Source organism: Apodemus sylvaticus, chromosome 6, assembly GCF_947179515.1.
Source record: "Apodemus sylvaticus chromosome 6, mApoSyl1.1, whole genome shotgun sequence".
NCBI classification, from domain to species: Eukaryota; Metazoa; Chordata; class Mammalia; order Rodentia; family Muridae; genus Apodemus; species Apodemus sylvaticus.
Window position 1 is genome coordinate 41,761,812 of NC_067477.1, and position 14,165 is coordinate 41,775,976.

General features: G+C 48.6%; 1 protein-coding gene across 1 annotated transcript in view; it reads right to left on the reverse strand.

Annotated features, from left to right (window-relative positions):
• Positions 1–5,770: 5,770 nt before the first annotated feature.
• The window catches only part of Galnt16 (polypeptide N-acetylgalactosaminyltransferase 16), an 85,342-nt gene continuing 76,947 nt past the window's right edge, over positions 5,771–14,165 (reverse strand). The window contains exons 13-15 of the mRNA XM_052185557.1: positions 12,136–12,277; positions 11,401–11,526; positions 5,771–7,906 (exon numbers count right to left, since the gene is read on the reverse strand). Coding sequence (XP_052041517.1) covers positions 7,769–7,906; positions 11,401–11,526; positions 12,136–12,277 — 406 coding nt within the window. The 3' untranslated portion in view covers positions 5,771–7,768. The remainder of the gene's footprint in view (positions 7,907–11,400; positions 11,527–12,135; positions 12,278–14,165) is intronic.

Consider the following 14,165-nt stretch of genomic DNA (forward strand, 5'->3'; position numbering starts at 1 on the left):
TGGACTTCCCCAAGATCCAATCTGGTGGTCCCACATTAAAGCAGCCAGGAAATACCTAGGATGGACACATTCGGGTGTAATCAAGTGAAAGTACGTGTAGTTACCTGATGGGAATGCGGAGCCCAGTTGCCTGATGGGAATGCAGAGCCCAGTAGATGGTGGGATGAGGGACACCAGGCCAGCCTGAGTGTACACAAGTTTTGTGTGGGTTTCAGTGTCCCCAACATGTGGGCAACAGCACAAAAGTTCCAGAGTTGATGTGAACTCAGAACCAAGGCATGAAAAGCAATCAATCAGGGCAGTGAAAAGTGAGTTTTAGGATGAGGTTTGTAGCCCAGGCTAGCCTTGAACTTAAAAGGCACCTCCTGCCTTAACCTCCTATCATAATTTTAAACATCTTAAAATTTTAATTTATTTTTGTTTATATGCATAGGTATGAGGTCAGAGGACAATTTGGAGAAATTGGTTCTTTCCTTCCCATCGTTCAGGTCAGCAGGTTTGAAGGCAAGTACCTTTATATTAATCTATCTTGACATCCCAGATTTCATGATTTGAGCACTGAATCTACCTTCTGTGAACTGGGTAACCATTAACAAATTTAACGATTTTATTTATTTTTATTTTTATGTGTTTATTAGTGTTTTGCCTGCATCTATAACTGTTCACCACATATATGTTGTATCTGTGGAGGCCAGAAGAGGGCATCAGATCCTCTGGAACTGGAGTCACAGATGGCTGTGAGCTAGCACATGGGAACTGAGACCCAAACCCAGGTCCTCTACAACAGTAGCCAATGCTCTTAATCACAGAGCCATGCCTCCAGCCCACACTGGGTAATCTTGAGCAAGTGTTGTTAACATCTCTTGAAGCCCTTTCCTACTTTGGATGGTGTGACCTCAAAGAGTTGTAGAAAGGACCGAGAAAGTTAAAATGTGTGTCTCTCAGTGTACGTCCAGAAAACGGCAGGACGGCTCTGCAGGCAGGGGTGGGGGAGCCACAGAAAGGATCCGCCTTGTAACCTACAGATGTTGGTTCTGTGGCTCTGATTCCTTGATTAATGGATCTTTGGGATGGAGGCTTCTCTAGAAGGAAGGCAGCCATTTGTGGCTGATGCTGGTTAAGAGACTCATAAATTACAGAATGAAATGCTGGCATGAGGTAGCTCAATGGCAGTCCTCAGCTGGACCTCACACCCACCCTGCTTCAGAGGGATTCATCACTGCCTAAGCCCTGTGGCAGGCACCCTGCTTAGCCTATGTAAGGCCATACCACAAGGCTCTGAGCCTTCTGCCCCAGGATGTGGCCCATAACTTCTAGTCAGGATATCGGAACACATCTGGGTCATCAAACCAGCTGTCTCAAAAGTGAGTAGGCAAGCTGGGTACTGAGGCTCCAGCCTGTAATGCCAGCACTTGGAAAGTGGCGCTAGTGGGAGCAGTTCAAGGTCATCCTTGACTACATGCAAGTTGAAGTCTAGTTATAGCCACCTAGGCTACATGACATCTTACCAAAACAAACAAATCAAAATCAAAACATATACGCATGCCTTAAGTTCTTGATGGGGCAGCCAGCATGGTGGCAACATGCCTTTAATCCCGGTACTGGAGGCAGAGAAGCAGAGAGGCAGCGGAGAGGCAGGTGAGGAAACAGAAGCTGATGCAGAGGTCATGGAGGGATGTTACTTACTGACCTGTTTGAGTTCAAGTCCTGACTCCCTTTGATGATGAACAGCAATGTGGAAGTGTAAGCTGAATAAGTCCTTTCCTCCCTAATTTGCTTCTTGGTCATGATGTTTGTACAGGAAATAGAAACCCTGACTAAGGCAAGTTTGTACCAGGGACTGGGGCATTGCTGTGATAGACCTGACCATGCTTTTGATTGGAAGAATGTGGATTTAGGGACTTTAGATTTGGAAAGCAATAGAATGCTTTAAGTGGGGCTTAATAGGCTGTTCTAGTAGGAATGTGGAAGACTTTGTTACTGAGTATGATTTGAACTGTGCAGACCTGGCCCAAAAGGTTTCAGGGGAGAATTTCAGAATGTAGCCTAGAGGCTGTTTGGGGGGTATTTTAGTGAAGAATGTGGCTGCTTGTTGCCCTTGTCTGAAGAGTCAACCTGAGTTGAAGGTAAAGAGATTTATATTAATTGCATTGACAAATGAAGTCTCAAAAAAGCCCAGCAAAGACTTTATTCTCTGATTAAGTCTCATGAAGAGCCTTTTGAACAAGCATAGCAAACTTAGAAAGGAAAAATATAAAATATATGGTTCAAGAATTAAAGGGGCACCAGGAAGTGAAATGGAACTGAATCCTATGTTCTAGAAGATAACAGATTAAGGGATTTGGGGGAAAGATCCTACTCAGCTAAATTTAGATCCAGGCAGGGTGGTACACACTTTTAATCCCAAAAGATAAAGCCAAACAGATCTCTTGAGTTCATGACCAACCTGGAACAAAGCAGGTTCTAGGTAAAGAAAAGCTTAAATCCAGGCATGATGGTACATGCCTTTAATCCCAGCATGACAGGAGACAGAGCCATGCAGCTCTCTGAGTTCAAGGTCAATCTACAGAGCAAATACCAGGAAAGCCAAGCTTAGGCGGAGAGGGAGTTGGAAAATAGGAAAGTGGTGATAATGTAATAGAACAAGGGGGCTATGTTCCAGCCCCAGCAAGAAGCAGAACTTGGCATCTTTGGCCACGTGGCTCTGGCTTTAGAGTGAAAAATAGAAGCGACTACTGGGGCAATTGATGCTGGTTAGCTGGAGCTAAGAAAGTAGCGGTGATTAAGAAGGGACCAGCATCATTGAGGTGAAATCTGGAAAGCATTTTTCGAGAGCACAAAGAAGCTGTATTCCAGAGATAGCCATGTACCTCATGCTGGAGCTGTACATGGTAATGTGCAAGAGTCACCCAGGTGGTACTGGTGTTAAAAGGCCTGAAGGTGTCATGAACTGCAGCAGAGGCTTGGCATTGTGAGAGATCGTGGAAAGCCATTGGTGAAGGTGCAGCCTCAATTGTAGTTGTCAGCCCAGGACTGAAGGGATCATGCAAAGGATTTGAAGCTTGGCACCATGAAGAGAGCCTAAGAGAGGCTATTGCAGAACCCTAGTTGAAGCAGAAGACTCCAGTGCATTGGAGATGCCAGTACCATGGGATGATCACCAAGAATAGCAGTAGCAGTGGAGTGGATCAACCTGAGCTTAGAGTGCTACCTGGAGAAGTGATGCCAGCCCTTTGGAAGGGTCCAGAAGATCATGTGTAGATCCCAGACATTGAAACAAGAAGCTGTAACATTGAAGTTGCCTTGGGGACCCCAAGATTTTTGAGATGCCAGAGCCATAGGATATATCCTGAGGAATGCTGCTAATGGAGTGGAAACAGTCCAGGAAAAGAAGTTTATTGTAGTCAACAAAGATGAAAAAGGAGTTGGAGATCTGAAAAGTGCTTTGACATCAGACATGGAGATGCAGAGTTTGGAATTTGCCCAGCTGGCTTCCTGTTTTGATTTGGGGATTTCAGTTAAGAGATTGGATGGATCTCCGAAGAGACCTTTAACTTTGGACTTTTGACATTATTGATACTGCTATAGATTGTATGGACTTTGGAAGTTGGAATAAATGTACTTTTTAAATTATGCTATGGCTAGGTGTGGCCCCCATAGACCCATGTGAACAACCGTATGGGGGCCAAAGAGTGGAATGTGATGGTTTGAATATGCTTGTAGGGAGTGGCACTATTAGAAGGTGTGGCCCTGTTGGAGCTGGTGTTTCACTTTGGATATGGGCTTTAAGACCCTCATCCTAGTTGCCTGGAAGTCAGTATTCTGCTAGCAACCTTCAGATGAAGATATAGAACTCTCAGCTCTGCCTGTACCATACCTGCCTGGATGCTGCCATGTCCCTGCCTTGATGATACTGAACTTAACCTCTGAACCTGTAAGCCTGTCCCAATTACATGTTGTCCTTTATAAGACTTGCCTTGGTCATGGTGTTTGTTCACAGCAGTAAAACCCAAACTAAGACAGTCTTTATTGAAAGATAAGGCAGGCTTGGTTTTAGGATGGCTTGAGGGAATAGGAGAGACCCAGAGAGCAAGGAGAAATCAAGTGTTTCTTGGGCTCCTAGATGACTCAGTTCCATTCTCTCCTCCAGGAGTCATGGAGTCTCTCAGGCCTCCTTAAAGAAAAAGAGAAAGCAAAACAAAAGCCAGCCCTGATCACTATGTCAGGTCCGACTTCTGTAGCTTTCTTTTAGATCCTTCTGTGGGAATCGCCTGGTCTGAGTCACCCCCATGCTGTGCATATAGCAGAAGATGTCCAGGCTACCCACAAGGTGACCACTGAACCCAACCTGGCTTCCTCTAGATCTACCCAGCCCAAGGTAGGCATCACCTAAGATGGTACCTGAAGTTGTCAGGAATCATAGTTTTCAGAAGGATTGCGCATCTCATTGGTTCATACCACTCAACAAAAAGACTTGGTATAGAGCAGGGATGTGTGTGTGTGTGTATGTGTGTGTGTGTGTGTGTGTACTTTTTACTGACTACTCCAGCAGTAGCCACTGGCCAGGAGAACACATCCCCTGCCTGATGACCAGGCCTTAACTGAGCTGTTGACAGGGAGGTCCTCTTTCTGTGAGAGAAGCTGCCTGGGGCCCCTCCTTCCTGAAAGAGTGGTGACTCAGACCAGCCCAGGGAACAAACACCAGACAAGAGTTAGGTGTGGTCATAGGGACATTGTGAACCCTAGCCTTTCCAGGTTTCCTTTCCTGGTCCCTGGTGGGGGAGAACCACACCCCAGCCCGAGCTTTGGAAGAGTCCTGAGGCTTCCTGAAGGGCAGTGGAGCTGTCTGGATTTCTCACAAGTATAAATGGGGAGCAGAAGGAAGAGCCTTGGTGTAAATCACAAGTAAGGGGAGGGTGGGAAGGAGGGGGAGGTTTACAGGTCTGGAGGGAGTATTTGCATTCCATTAACAAACCAGCCAGTAAAAACAGCCAGACAAAATGAAGAAAACTGAAGCCACACTCCAGGACCCAGGTACTGCTTTCTGTTGGACAAGCAAGAGGCTGACCCTAGCAAACATTGCTCCTGTGTCCCCAGCCCTTGACTGTCCTGCAGACGCATGTGTACAATGGGGGAGTGCCTTGCTAGCAATGCTCTAGCCTGCCTACAGCAGTTTGTATGCACACCAAGTCAGGACTTATTTTTATCTGGGTAGGTTCAACTTCTGATCAGAGAAGTGGTGGAGTTTGTCTATTGGTTTCCATGGAAACTGTTAGGTAGAGCATCTGCTGCCCGATCAAGCAAGCCTAGGCGGGACTCTTCTAAAATGATCTTGCTGTTTTTACCCAGGAACCATCATGCCTGAATGAATGCTTTCTTGTGTACAGAGCAAGGGGAAAGGCAGGACTGAGGGACTAGAATGGCTCCCAGGGAAGAAGAAAGAATTGTTTAAAGGCAAGCACGGTGGGATGGCCATATCTATTCTGAGCAGCCCTTGAATTTCTGTTTCTAAGCAGCAACAGGGCCTGTGTGATTAAGCAAGGAACTTGGGCTCAGTCTGACACTGCTTCCTGAGGCCCAGCATGCTCTAGTAGCAAGGCCACTTGTTGGCTCTCTACAGAACAGCTGTCCTCCAAGATACAGGAGAGGATTCACCCTTGAGCATGCCCAGTTTCATTCACTTGTACAGGATGGAGACCTGACTCTCAGGCAGTGGAAGCTAGTTGAATGCTTGCAAGGTCCGAAATAAAGGCACCAGCATATGTGGACATGTAAGAAGTGGTTTTATTCCAGGTGTGTTTCATAAAGACAGTGTCCTCCAGGACAGCTTAGTGGCACATGCTTTGGTCAAGAAGAAAAGCAAAAACAGAGTTGGACTGAGTCCCCGTGCGGGACAGCTGCCAAGTGCTGAGGCGGGTCTGACCACAGAAATTGGGGAGAGGCCCCCCATCAAGGCTCTCTGAGTAGCTGTCCTTACATTCACAGAGAGAAACCTAGGTTCCTAGCCCCAAAGCCCACGTTGGAACAGGTCCCAAGCCTCTAGAAAAAAGCCTCCACCTTAGCCCCAATTCTGTCCTGGACTGTGGCAGGACTCTTCCCAGAGGATCACAGGATCGGAGGCCAGGTCTATAAATAGCAGTGTATATATAAGACATTGTAACTGGATGGGCGAAGCGTAGTCACCAAGGTGAGGGGCCCCTGTGCTGAACCCAGGGGTACAGACATATTTGGCACAGAACAGCTGAGAGGATGCTGGTGAGAGCCAGAGATGCAAGGAAACTGCTGGAGGACCTTCCAGAGTAGGTACTACAAACCCGGTACTTGGTTTCTAACACCTGATGATGTACAGGCTGGGACCAGCAGAGAGCGAAATGGGGTGGGGGGGGCAGAGACCCAGATAGCTGGTAGTGCTAATCCAGAGCAAAGGATCAGATGCTTTGGAAACCACGAAGCAGGGAAAATCCAGGCTCCATCCCTGCCTATGTGATTGCATATGTATATACACATGCAATATACTAGAGATTTCTCGACCTTCTGGAGTGTGTTGATTCCCTGTGAATATCTGGCTCACTGGTTTTATGAAAGGCTGGGTACTCCTGGAATAAGACTGGCTTCATAGGTGGGCTTGCTTTGGGATGGAGGCCCCAAGAATTCTGGGGTCTTTTACCCAAGATTATACTGTGTAAGCCAATGATGAGAAGGTCAGGATTCCAGGATGGTACCAACCTATAGTCTCCATGTTCTCAGTGTCAGGAGAGGAGAGCGCAGGCTATTCTGTACACAGATAGGAGCCACTAGCCAGCTTCGCAGTCCCACTACAACCACTGGCCCTTGGCAAAGAGCCTTAGCATGACATTTTGACATGGGTGGCTTGGTCTCTACTGTGTAGAAATGGTTACACTCCAGAAAGTGGGTCCAGTTCTGACTGCTACCTTACCCCATGATGCTATGCTTACAGAGGCAAAGACCTCTGAAAAAGTAGGAGTCCAAAACAGTTAGCGAAGATGAGGGTATTTTAGGGTGAAGATGAGGTCTTGGCCTGACATATGGTTAAGCGGAAGTAGAGTCTACTTAATAAATTATACCCCAGATCCCTCTCCAGCTTCTTAATAAGAATGTGGTCACCTAGAGGGGCTGCAGGCATATGTCGGGCTTGGGGCCTAGGGCTGGCAAAGCAGGAACAGGGTGATGTCATGGAAAGAGACTTTGGTTTTCTGGAACCTCACAGTTGGCTGCTGTTCACGTTCTTCTGTGACTCCATCCTCTGCTCCCAGGATGCATCCCTCCCTCACCCACCCACTGGACTGAGCCTCTCAACCCTTCCTCTTCTCTAGCTGCCATGTGATTTTCTTCGGCCTTTTCACACATGATGCCACCTGTCCTCTTGTGTTGACTTCAGGCTAGCCCTGTGACCCAGCTTGGCCCTTCTGTAGGTTTCTGTCCTTGTCCCCCTTAGGCAACAAGGGCAAGGCCCACACACCGCTGTCTGGAGCTCCAGAAGGGCCAAGGGAGAAGATAAAGGGCCAGGAGCAGCTGCCACGACCAACCATCTCCTCTCCCAGGGCAAGACTGGGGTGGCACAGAGGGCATGTAGCCTGCCCCCGCACCCTGCCTGAACTAGCTTTGGAGAAATGCGTGGTAGGGGTGTGTACTGATGATCCAGTCGAAATGTGAGGAGATGGGAAATAGCCCGCCTGACACTCCCCCACCCTAACCCCCTCCAGCCCCCGAGTCTCATGCAGAAGGTCCAGGAGGCTGGGGGCTACCATCATGTGTGTGGCAGCAGCTGCCACTGCTGGGCCTGGGCATCTGTCTGACATTTGCTTGTCACCAGCTGGGCAGGCTTTGTCTCCAGGCAGAGGCCGCTGACCGAATGCTGGATGAAAGATCCTTTCCTTCTCCATTTCTGGGTGGAAGGGAGAGGGGTAAGGAAGAAGAAAATGATTAAAAGTTAACAATATATGAGCTGGGGGGTGGAGCTCTGTGGTACAGTGCTGACTCAACAGGCGTGAGGCTGCACTCCACGCCCAGCACAGGGCTGAAAGTAGTTTGTACCTTCATTTCATGAGTGTGCACACAAAACCACATATGCCTATAACACACAGCATTTATTTATTTGTGTGTGTGTGTATGTGTGCATTTCCTACACATGTGTGTGAGCATGTGCCTTCATGGAGACCAAGAGGTTGATGTCACTGACTTCCTGTATCACTCTATACTATTTTTTGATACAGGGTCTCACTGAACATGGAGTTCATCAATTCAGCAAGCCCGGCTGGCCAGCGTGCTGTGGGGATCCTGCTATGTCCTGCTCCCCGGTGCTGAGATCACAGGCTGTGCCTGGCCTCTTAAGTGGGTTCTGGGAGGACCTTGTGATTATACAGCAGGCGCTTTAATAGCGGTGTGGTTGTCTCCCCAGCCCTCACTGCCCTTCATTGAAAACAGACTGTGTCCCCTCTCTGGGTGTTCACTTGTGTGGTATGGGACAAAGTTACTGTGTAGATCAAAGGAAGTAACACTCCCATGGGCTGTGTCCAACCTGGAGGTGTGTTTTATTTGACCCAAGAGGCACTATTTTAAAACCCATCTTAGCTGTCACCTAAAACACCTGCATCTCCAGTTTTTCTTTGGACACTAGGTTCAGTTTCTATCAGATGGCTGGGCTGAGGCTCCCCCTGCTCCCTGCTTTAGGCAGGACCCCATCCTCCGGCTCCTGGACTTTTCTCCCTTAGCAGATCCCCAACCCTGCAGGCACCGAGTTAGTGACCCGTGGCCTACGGGACTCTTTTCTTTATAAGAACAAAGCTTTCTTCTTCCTGCAACCCTACATGCCTGGCCTGGCCTGCAATCATGAGTCCCAGTACCTACACCCTCAAGTGGGAAGTGGCCACCACCTTTACAGTCGTGCAGTGGGGTGGGGGTGGGAGACTGGGGTCTTCTTATGTTGGAGTCACAAAGGGGATCCTAGAATTTTCTTCTCCCAAGCTTGACAAGGTAAGGGGAAGTCTGTTTCCTTAGAACATTTCAGAAAGGCCTGGATAGAGGATGGTGTGTTCTGTGGGATATGGAGAAGAGATGTAAGGCAGAGGCCAGGGTTTGGAGAAGACTGAACAGTCGCAGACATCAATGTTCTGGTCCTTGCCTACGTCTCTTCCCTGCAGCCATAGCCCTTTTCTTATCATCCTATGAGGTGACCGAGCTCACGACCATGAGACTGGAGCCCGCAGAGCTCTGAGGGAGACTGTGTTCTCACTGTGCAGCTAAGGGACAGAGATGAGCTGCACTCAACTGTAAAGCTAGTGTTATTTAGAATTTGGCTTAGTTTCCACAGGCACACCTGCATCTCCAGTTTCTATCTGGACACCAGACTGCTCTTTCAGCCTCTCACATTTGACTCCATTGGCTAAACTTCCAACAAAACATTAAGCTGGAAATGCTATAGCGCCTTCTCTTGCAGGAGAAGGAGAAGGGCTTTCCCTGGCCTGTGTGGCTCAGGCTTGGCGCTTCCTTGGCATGGAGAAGCAATGAGCAAACAAAAGCCCACTGGTGGAACTCTTACTTCCACCAGAACTTCTAGGCAGTCTTTCTCACCAGCTCTTCCAGCCACTCAACCCTGATGCCGTGCAGACATCACGGTCCACCCTGAGGCCGTGCAGACATCACACATGTCCAGGTGCTCTCCTATTCCCAGGCTCAGCATCTGCATCCTCTGGCAGTGCAGCAGCCCATTATTGTATGAGTGAGAAACCTGGGGAATGGCTGGACTAGAACACGCTGACTCCATTGTACCCTGTCTAAGTCTCAGGAGCCTCAAAGACACGTGGTCTGGGCTGGAATCAAGGCCAATTAGAGTCCAGGAGGGAAAGCTCAGAATCTGGAACGGACTGACAGTGGGAGCTGCCATCTGTCCTCCATGGTGGTGAGAGGTGTGGCACCCAGAGTGCTGGGGTAAGTAGGGGGGGGGAGATGATTAGCTGGGCTTGTAGGAACATAACACTTGTAGCCTGTGAATACGTGGATCCTGGGGAATCAGGTTGGCAGGGTTGGTAGCAAGGGTCTCTCGGGTCCACAGGTGCTTTTATATAAATAGTTGCTATTTATTTGGATGGGTTGTCTGGGAAGATGGCAGGAAGCTCTGACTTCAACATAGAGGTGTTTGTGGGCACAAGGCTTTCCTCTCAGGAAGGGGTTGAGGCTCCAGTTGAAGGGCAGACTGTGCCAGCCCTGCTGCAGGACAGAGCAGAGGTCAAGCTACATCTCCTAGGCTGAAAGCTAGCAGGAGTGGCCAGTAGGCCCAGCAAGCAGGTTATAGTATGCTTCACACACACACACACACACACACACACACACACACACACACACACACACACACGTTCTCATATACAAAGGCTGGAAGGAGAGAACCTGATTGTTCTTCCAGAACAGAATAACAAACTGCCACTCATCCCTAAAGAAAGAATTGACCCAAACAAACAGCAGAGGTGTGCGTGGAAGCCTGTAGGCCCAGGCTGAGCCAGGCCCCTCCTCGCCCTTTGCAGGACTGTGAGCAGGCTGTGTTACCAGCAGGGTGGAGAAGGGCTGCAGTGGCTTGGACCTTGGATCCCATGCTCTCGAGAGCAAGGAGCCCCTTTAATCAGGAAGAGCACAGCAGCAAAGAGAGGGGCCCCACGACTCTGGCAATCTAGTACTTAGTGCTCTGTCACTGGTTGCTGTGTGCTATGGGCGAGTGACAACATTTCTCAGAGCATTAATTTTTCCTTCCACAAGTAACCCTGAACTGTTTCCTAGGACACATCTGAGGGTAGTCATGTGAGCTTGCAAATCACTGTCTCTGGACCTCAGATTCCCAGTGAGACAGCAGTCAAGAAATCCTTACTAAGTTCTGGCTTAAGTCTGTGGGCTCAGGAGTCACACTGAGCCTGGGTTTAAATCCTAGCTGCTTCTACTTTTTCCAGCAGTGGGAGCTGATAGCCCGTGTCAAGGAAGCCTTGGTTCACTCACTGCACAACAGAGCTAGTTGAGAACTATCTTGCCAGGTGGCTGGAGGAGGAGGCTAAAGGATGATTGTGGATGTGAGTGGGCTAGCACAGTCTGGGCATCAGAGCTAGCTCTTACTTAAGCTTTGTAGTTGTCACCAAAGGCTGGACACGCAGCATTAGCAAGACAAATGGCTCCTGCCCCCAGACTGGCAGCACTAATGTTAAACAAACACTTAGCTGCAGCCTCTGCTCATGAGTGAAATGATAGGCTGGGCCTAGATGACGCCAGAGGGGCCTCAGATTCTCATTCGAGAGGCTTATCTGCAAGCCCATGCCTCAAGCTGGGACTCCCCTGTCAGGGCAAAACTGCTCACTGTCCCTTGGGGCTGCTGGCCATCTGTGCCTGGCGGTGGAGACTTACCTGCTTGCCTTCTTTAGGGTTACACGCTTGCAGTATTACTGGGGACCCAGGGGAAGACATTAAGGTGGAGGTGGCAGCCAGACATTTCCCCTGCTGCTGGATAAGGTGATCACTAAATAGCCATGCCTGAAAGACAGGGAGAGGACAGCTCTGGGTGGACAGATATGGGTACACAGGTGATCAGGCAAAGAGACCGACCCAGGACTTTTTATTTTTCAAACTTTTTTACAAATAATGGTAGAAGCTAAAGGAGAGAATTCATTGTACAGTTTCTATATTGCTTTATGTTAGAAAAGATTCACAGTCAAATATTAAGATGAGGAAACTCAGCTGGAGCTTACCAGAGGGGAGTTAAAGAGGCCCCAAGGGATGCTGGGGAGGTAAAAGAAGGAAGTAGTATAGGGCCTGGCTGGGTCCATGATGGGGTCTCCACAACCTGCTCTAGAGTTACTGCAGGTGTGGCACTCACGCATTAGCTATATATGCAGAGTCCTTGAGACCTGAAGCCCATCACACACATCCAAACTGTACCCCAGCATAAGACTGGGCAGCATTTCTTCCTTTAGAAGAGGAAGTGAGGGACCCAGGGCTGAAAAGGAATGGGCAATCATCAGGAGCAAAATGTGGGGAGCCCTGGGAAGGATATTTATGGACAGTGCAGAAAGAAGGGACAAAAATGAAGAGAGAGAAGCCCTATCCCCACTCCCGGCCCTTCGAGAGCCCTATGCAGCTTACCTGGGCTGGGGGAGGGCTCTTGGCGGACCCTCTGCATATCCCCATTCCAAGAAGGAGATCACCAGCTGTGTTCTGGCCTTGGGATTCTAAGCAGTTGACTCCTTGCTTAATGACACCCGGGAGCACTTCCTTCACGGGGACACTGAGGAGAAAGGTAATGTCAGGCTGCTTCTCTCTCTCCTCTTGCTTACCCACCCCTTCCTCCAGAGGGCAGCCACAGTCACTGAGGTCTCTAGGACTGGCGGTCTGAGGAGATGGTGGGGAGTAGGGTAGGGGGAGCAGGGTTGTAAGAGGCAGGAACAGCCTTAGTTCCAGCTCCTGTTCTTATGGAAGACCTGAGACACAGGACACCCTGGAGAGACACTCAGGCCTAATTCATAGAAGTGGACACCTGGGAGTTTAAAGGTGTTTCAACAGCTGATCTCAAAATACCAGCAAAGGGATGATTTTGGAGCAGCTAACTGAAAAATGTATAACCATGCAAATATGTTCATTCTCACTGTGATTAAAGAACATGTTAGAGAATAATCATTATTTGTTTCCCTTATCTCTCTCTCTCTCTCTCTCTCTCTCTCTCTCTCTCTCTCTCTCTCTCTCTCTCTTTCTCTCTCTCTCTGTGTGTGTGTGTGTGTATGTGTTTTAAATAATACCCAGTGTTGGCAACACCTATGAGATTTACTCTACCAGTGAGCTCAACTTTGGGAGAGAACAGTATGGAATTAAGTACCAGAGCCCTTAAAGTATGCATGTCTTTGATGGGGAAAAAAATGCCAGTTTAAGGAATTTAATGACAATAAGCTGGCTGTGTTAAAAGATATTCATATCAGGATGACTGATATGGAAAGCACTGGGAATTTCTGCTTACTCAGCAGCTGGCATGGGTGACATACATGCACAGGCTAGAAACCCTACACCCATTACAAATGACTGTTAGACAAAACCTGGAAACACTCAGCCTGCTGCTGAGGGAGGCTTCAAGGTACCACATTATTAAGATATCTCATGTGCCAGTAGAATGCTTAAGCACATGCTCACATGAGCACACACACAGTGATAACCTCTTGGCAGTAAACCTAGGCAGGCTACCATCTGCAGCTGACACAGGCTCGCATGCCTGGTTTGGGGAGGCCTGTGAATTATGCATCCATCACAAACTATGAGGGAACCAGGAGTACTCAATACCTAACCCTGGGCCTGATGCTCCCTGTCCCCCAATGCCTCCGTTCGAGAGAACCTGGGCTGTGGAAGGAGACATGTCTGCCATTCCTTGATGTGGACAGCCTTGCAGGATCTCAGTCAAAGCAGGTCTTCCCCAGGCTGTTCAAGAGAGCGTGGGACCCCAATTCTGATTTGCTCCGAGGGAGGCTCAGAGAGCTCCCTTCACTCCCCCTCACACACCCTGGTGGTGGCACCCACCACCTAGATGTCCCTTCAGAACCAGACTTATTGTAGAGGTCCGAACAGAGATTGCAACTACAGGTCCTGTGCTGAATGTGGCCATCAGACACATTCCATCTGATCTGCAGAGAGGTTACTGCTGCTTTTAATCAGTTGGCATTTTAAAAATGAGGGGCTGGCAGGATGGCTCAGTAGGTAATGGCACTTGCTGTTAAGCCTGACAACTTGAGTTCAATCCCGGGGACTCATGTGATATAAGGAGAGAACTGACTTCTATGATTTGTCCACATGAGCATCCGAGTCCCTGCCAACATTAAATAAATACATTAATTAAAATAGTTTTTAAAGGCCTAAGATGGCTCTGTTGATAAAGTGTCTACCATGCAAGCAATAAAAGACCTGAGTTCAGGTCCCAGCACCCATGTAGAACCAGGTATGGTCACTTGTATGTGTAATTTGGAGAGTGGGCAGAGACAGGCAGCTTCTCACTCTGCTAGCCAGCCAGTCTAGTCAACTGGTGAACCCCAAGTTCAGTTAGAGACCCTGTCTCAAGAGAGATGGTGGATCATAACAGTAGAAAACATGCAGCTCTGGCTTTTTGCTTCCATCCAAATGAGTACACGCTTCTGAAT